We start from the raw sequence: 7,172 nt of genomic DNA on the forward strand, positions 1-7,172 counted from the left end.
AAAGATGGTTTAGCAGAATAAATTATGAGAACAAATATTAATTTCAATTTTACATTCAACATGGGTTTACAACTAATGACTATATCCATACTTTGTTATTTTACATGTAAAATAGATTTACAACTAATGACTATATCCATACTTCGTTATTTTACATCCAACATGGGTTTACAACTAATGACTACATCTGCATTAAGCTATCACTAAGCTTTCCTTTTCACAATTACAAAATTAAATATTTGAAACATAAATGCATTCTGGTCAAGAATGATCACTTTTTACAACTATCCAGATCACAACTCTTGGAGTGGCTTATTAAAACAACAGCACGAGATACATAGCTTTTCAGTTTGTTAATTCTGTGAGCACATTTTCATACGAGATAGTTCAAATGTTTTTTTAGCTGTTTTTGCGTGACAACTTGGTGCTAGTATTTGTTACACAAGGTCGGTCCAACTCCACACGGTGGAAACGTGCAATCTGTCCGGTGAAATGATATATGACACTTGGAAGCATTTGAAATGTGGTATTACAAAATGAATGATGAAAATATGTATAGAAATAAAAACTGATGATGAATAAATGGAACATGCAAAGGCAGATATACAGGTGTTGGATATATAGGAAATAACAGATGCAATACCTTCGTTGGGCATATAAATAGATCTGGGAGAAGGTTAACAAGAGATTATCAGATATAAAACTGAAGGAACAAGGCAGACTAACTTGGGTTTATAACAATAGAGAAGCTTGAATTAGAAAAGTTGGTACATGCAACAAAGAATAGAGGAGAACAACAGAGAACCACAGTTGTAGCCCCTCGCAACTGGGGATGCAACATGATTGATTAATTGGTTATATTTTCATAATTATAAATAAAAATGTGATGTATTTTTTTTATGAGTAACAATTAGACAGTTTTTTTTTAAACTGGAAAAACATTAAACAATGATAATTTTTATAAACTGTTTTGGATTCTTTTGAGGAGTTTTTAAATCAACTACAAGTTGAATCTAGAAACATCTTAATAAATGGGTGGAAAAGGGTCATTACACAAACACCAATTAATTTCGAAAGTTATTCACAACGAAGAAGAAAACTTTTCTCAATCTAAAATACCGAAGATGGGCGGCCCAAGCTCTGATGATATATTAAATTTAAACACAAATACATTTTCAATTAATTAAATTTCTTGAACAAGAAACAATACTGTCTTTACCGTTCCAATTAGCAGATATGTTTTAATTATTTTAAAGTTAACTTTTTCGCGGTATCTTTAGGTTGAAACCAAATGTGATACATTACCATGTTGATCCTCAGAGAAGAAGTACTGTACACAGATTTAAAATGTTAAAAAATTCTGTTAGAAGTAAGGCAGCAGATATCTAAGGTGAGGTATGCAGACACGTCAGATACTTTCCACCATTTTTATTAGTTTTGGAATTTTTAAAATTTTTGTTTAATCTGTTTATATGTAATTTTGGCATTAACAAGTGGTCCAGAAAACAGTTGGAATTGTTTCATCCTAGTTATTTTTGTTCTTCTCGGAAGCAGATATTATCCACTCTGACTGCAGGAATAGTGCAACAAATTGGCAAATTCATGTAGAAAGGTTCAATGACTGTAACATCCTACGCTGGCTGAGTGGATGATGTCTGCATGTTATAGCCAGTGGATGTTGTGAGAGAATGACCAATTATTTGGTGACACTATTGCAAAGAAAGGATACGAGGTTTCCTTGAGTACAGAGCATTGGTATCTTCAGAGATCTGCTCATTGTCAACTTGGACAGTTCTCCAGATGTTTGTCTCAAGGAAAGGAAGCTAACAAGCTATTCACAGATCCAATAGAGGCCATTGTGTAAGTATGTATGAAAGTATGCAGCATTTTTTTTAGCTTTATGTTTAATAAAGGTTGTTTCACTTAACATCACATATTTCCAGTCTCCTTACTTCTCACACAGCTTTAAAAATCAGTTGTTTTTTAAAATCAGACTACTTTTCAAATTTCCTGCTTGATCCTCCTGTTATTAAGTGGACCTATCTAATACTTGCAAGGATATCAGTTCACCTGAGAATACCACATAGGTATCTTGCGTGTATATAAACATATATATATGTAGTTTTTAAATTTTGAAAATGGTACAATGCAGTATTGCGAGGTGGCAAAACTATAACTGAAAAAAAACTCCTGCATAACTTAGAGACCTATCCTACTTTGTAAACTGTTTACAGTAAATCTTTTGATTTTGAGACATCTCTCACACAAAAAAGTCTGAATGCCAAATAACAGAAAACAATGGACCTCGAGATTATAGGCTTCATTTTTACAAAAATATTTTTAAACAAAATGCAACTAATGTGTTAAATAAGTTTTCAAACAAAAGGCATGTATATGATAAATGTCATTAGCAAGTGAGAATAAATTATAATAGATCTTTTGGAAATTGACTACATAAAGTACAGCCTGATTTTAACACAAATGTAACAAGAAATATGTGTACCTATTCGTGGACCCAGGGGCACACCTCCTGATAATAGGAGCAATCCTAAACAAAAGGAAAAAAAAACTACTTTCAGATTTTTTGAAATACCTGGGTGGGGAGCAGGAGTTAGGAAACAAAAAATATATCTTTTTTAAAAACAAATATAATGAATCAAAACAACATCCTACTTAAGCTCAAATTAGGATTTAAAACTGAAAAATGTACGTAGTACGATACTTCACGAGTCAAAATCTAGAAGAGGTTAATTTGAATGATACAAGCAAAAGTATCTGTTTTCATGATTATAAAATATCCTGTACACTGTGTAAAGAAGAAGAATAGCACTTTATAATACTAGCTGCTATCATGAGTAAGGATATGTATTATGTATTAATATATCAAATTGGAATTTGCTGCTAAAAACATTAATTTATTTATTGAAATATTTAAAACAAGAAAGAAACATGATTTTACTCAAAATCTATAAACGGAGAACACATGTAAGCATATACATACAAACAGAATGAACGAAAAAGGTAAAAATGCATTCCAATTCAAAAAAACAAAAAACATGCACAATAAAATGGGAGAATATTCAAACTGATAGAATAAAAAAACAAAATCTGGATTTAACATTATAAGCAAGAAATACACAAAAACATACAGGCTTAACCAAACACGGTAACATGTACCTCATGCTGAATAATGTAAGAATAGGCTTAACCAAACACGGTAACATGTACCTCATGCTGAATAATGTAAGAATAGGCTTAACCAAACACGGTAACATGTACCTCATGCTGAATAATGTAAGAATATTGATATACCATGGAGCAGACTTTTCTCAACAACTATAAGTGGGAAAGATTTTATCATGTACACACGGGATGAACTCTCAACTGAAAACTTCTATTACAGTAACAAGAAGCACACGAAAAACATTTTTTTTTAATCTGGCAGAAACTAACATCACTCATCAGCTGTCAATAACTTCTCACTATAGTTCACCTGTAGCAGGTCAACTAATCAATTCCTAGTTTATCTGTAGCAGGTCAACTAATCAATTGCCAGATGATCTGTAGCAGGTCAATCAACCAACTGCCAGATGATCTGTATCAAGTCAACTACCAGATAATCTGTAGCAGGTCAACTAGTCAACTGTCAGATAATCTGTAGCAGGTCAACTAGTCAATTGACAGATAACCTGTAGCAGGTCAACTAGTCAACTGTCAGATAACCTGTAGCAGGTCAACTAGTCAACTGACAGATATCCTGTAGCAGGTCAACTAGTCAACTGACAGATATCCTGTAGCAGGTCAACTAGTCAACTGACAGATGATCTGTAGTAGGTCAATTAACCAATTGCCAGATAATCTGTAGCAGGTCAATTAACCAATTGCCAGATAATCTGTAGCAGGTCAATTAACTAACTGACAAATAATCTTTAGCAGGTCAATTAACCAACTGACAGATAATCTGTAGCAGGTCAATTAACCAATTGTTACAAGAAATGTAGTGATTTAACTAACCAATTTCCACTTCAATTAGACTTTGATTGCACACTGTTCAAGTCATCTATTTTCATTTATTTAAGGAATTTTTGAGTAGAAATCTTAAGAAAAGGTCAAAATTAAATTTATCCACTGCCTACTTAACGAACGTTAATTCATGAAATCAGTTTGTCAATGCAATACCACATCTGATGAACTAGAATTACACTAGGCTAGAAATACGGATACATTTGCCAACCTCTAGAAATAAACAGTATATTCCCAACTACACATCCATTTATTTTGTATAATATTATATCACTAGTAGCACAAAACTTTATAATTAACATCCCAACTGTTAAGTGAAACCTTTCTCACTACGATACATGTTGATTAAGCTAGCTGAAGACAAGGAATGCCATGTCAATCTTTGTGTAAACCATTAGTTGAGAAACATACAAGAATTAAAAGTTATAACTCTCTTACAAATGACTTACATTATCATATAATTATAATTCAGTGGTTTCTAACATGTGGAATAAACAGAGACTTTTCTGAAGTTACCCGAGAACCTTTAAACAACGTTAAAAAGAAAATAAACCCAATACCTCAAACTTTTAGAAAAGTCTCAATGAATAACCACTGCATACCACTAGCTAGCAATAAATGTTTGCATACTTTTGACTTACCTTTGAATTATTTTTTAAAGAAATTATATGTGTCAGGTGCACAACACTGGTTCAAAGGTCTGACTAGGGTTACGTGGCATATAAAGGTTGGACACTGATTTAACTAATAAATAAAACCAATAGCGTTTTCTACTTACAAACATTCATGCATATGTTGTCAAACCAAGGTGAACTAAAAGGTATAAAATTAACTGAAGAATGTATAATTTAACTCTACCAAATTTTAATATTTTTTAAACAATATTCACTACACCCCCCCCCCCAAAAAAAAAGGTTCTCTTTCCAACAAAAGAGAGATCAGATTATCTTTTGTGGTTTTGCCTAACAAGTCTGACTTTGGTTGTTTGGACCTATCACAATTGTCAAGGTTCATTTTTAGTCTGTCACATGAGGGTTTTACTAATGCTATATCACTTTGACAGCTTATGCTGTAACATGCTGTCTACAAGAAGGGGAAATTAACGCACATATATCAAGTGAGCATACATTTTAACTATTATTGTAATGCTAAAACGAAACCAAAACTCTGAAATATACTTGTGTGTATATACCTGACAATATCAAATGAACATGGGTTTTTAGTCTATTTTCTTGTTTCTCTTGGCCAAACAATTCATCCATTTCAGCGTGCAATGTATTGTTCATTAATTAAAACTACTCAAAATATAGAACAATTAATAATCTTACATGTATATCTGATATATTTACAAAATCGTCCAAAGACAGATTTAACATTTTATTGGTTGAATACCGAACTAATCATGAAATCATAATTTTTTTTTTAAATAGAAACTTCTATATATTTTGATACCAAGCTTCTGACAGATGAATGAACTGGCCTAGAAACTGTTGATTGTGTCAGAGTAAAAAAATCCATATGATAATGTTACAATTAAAGGCATAATAAACTCAACAGTTTTTCACTGCCACTCCAACAGAATCACATTTGGCATGCACAAAAATTCAGTACAATGTTTCGTGACTTGTTAATATATCAAGAAATAACATAACAGAAGAACAACTTCATAACATTTCTGTCATACTAATATGGAAGAATTTTATTTTAAGACACAGAAGGACAAACAAATAGTCTTAGCTTGTATTCTGCTTCCAGTTGCTAGTACACTAAACTCAACATGGAACATTTGAAAATAAAATTTAATTAAACACACGACAATTTAAGTATTACATAAGTGTACAAATGTGGTCAATTTCAGTAACTTCACTCAACTACTTCTGAACTCAAATCAAGAAGGATTAATAAGGAAAATTCAGGAAACCAGGAAACCTTTGAGATGAGGATGAAGTGATAAATGTCAACAACCTCGATCAACTAATGCTATAATCAAGCTAATGAAAACTATCAAGATATATCCCTACAGTCAAGGAAGTTTGGAAATTCTTGTGTTCAGGATGAAGTATGTTAAAATACTGTAGATATCTTTTCCATGACGAAGCTTACCTAAGTGGATCATTATAATTCATACAATCAAAAGTCAAGAAAAGAGGCTTTTCGTTTCCAACAATGTCGTGGATTTTTGCAATAATTGAAGACATACTGTACAACGCTCTTCCTCATAATCAAGTCTTAAGAGAACAATTTGTTGACGATAAGTTTCAGCCAGAGTATCAATAACAATCTTCAAAATCATTCATTGCAGCAAAATAAAAAAGCAAGAAATGACAGAAAACCTGAAAAGGTTCCCATAGCAGAGACCAAAATTGAATAATAGATATTGTAAAACACTCTTTTCATAATGTTGTTTATTCTAAAAAAAACATTGTGATTTAAGAGCAATCTGACTTATTCAGTGTGCTAGTCTAATTATAAGAATAATTAGTAAAGTTTCTAAAAGCTTCCAAATCCTATATGAAGAGATAAAAGTAACATCTTTCGCATCACAACTCTTACAGCTAGTGCCAATGATGATGGTAAGTAGGTTCCTTAAATTTTAAAATACCTTTGAAATTTGTAAAACACAGCCTGAGTTCAGTAATATGCTAATACATGTATTTTGTGCTTGATAGAACTGACTACTAAGTACAATGAGCTGGACCCTTAAAAGTTTAAATACACTAGTTTTTTTTTGTGTGTGATTTAGAAAAGTATTTCCAGATATACAATACAAACATACATAGAAAAACAAAATCAAATTCCATACCTTCGGCCATTGCCGTTGTGCTATCTCCATCAGTTGATCCTTCCAGCCTTTCTCCTAGCCAATATAGCCTGTCTCCTGCAGCCGAGAGATTACGTTTGAGCCAACCCTTTTCGGGAAGGGTTACCTTGTCCTTCAGGTCTATCAGACTAGCTCGAAACTGGTCAAGTTTTTCAGATTCTGGTAACATGTCCTTTACCCAACTGAAATCTGGCAAATTCTCCTTCCATTCTTCATATTTCTAAACAAGAAAAAAAGTCAGAATATGAAAAAAATATATATATTTGGATAGAAGTGAGCTTCCATGATAACAAAGTATGGATATAGTCATTAGTTGTAAACCCATGTT

General features: G+C 32.2%; 1 protein-coding gene across 1 annotated transcript in view; it reads right to left on the reverse strand.

Annotated features, from left to right (window-relative positions):
• The window catches only part of LOC106469406 (dynamin-like 120 kDa protein, mitochondrial), a 45,221-nt gene that overhangs the window by 35,267 nt on the left and 2,782 nt on the right, over positions 1-7,172 (reverse strand). The window contains 2 exon segments of the mRNA XM_013929896.2: positions 2,504-2,548; positions 6,827-7,064. Coding sequence (XP_013785350.2) covers positions 2,504-2,548; positions 6,827-7,064 — 283 coding nt within the window.

This window comes from Limulus polyphemus, unplaced genomic scaffold, assembly GCF_000517525.1.
Source record: "Limulus polyphemus unplaced genomic scaffold, Limulus_polyphemus-2.1.2 Scaffold3469, whole genome shotgun sequence".
NCBI lineage: Eukaryota > Metazoa > Arthropoda > Merostomata > Xiphosura > Limulidae > Limulus > Limulus polyphemus.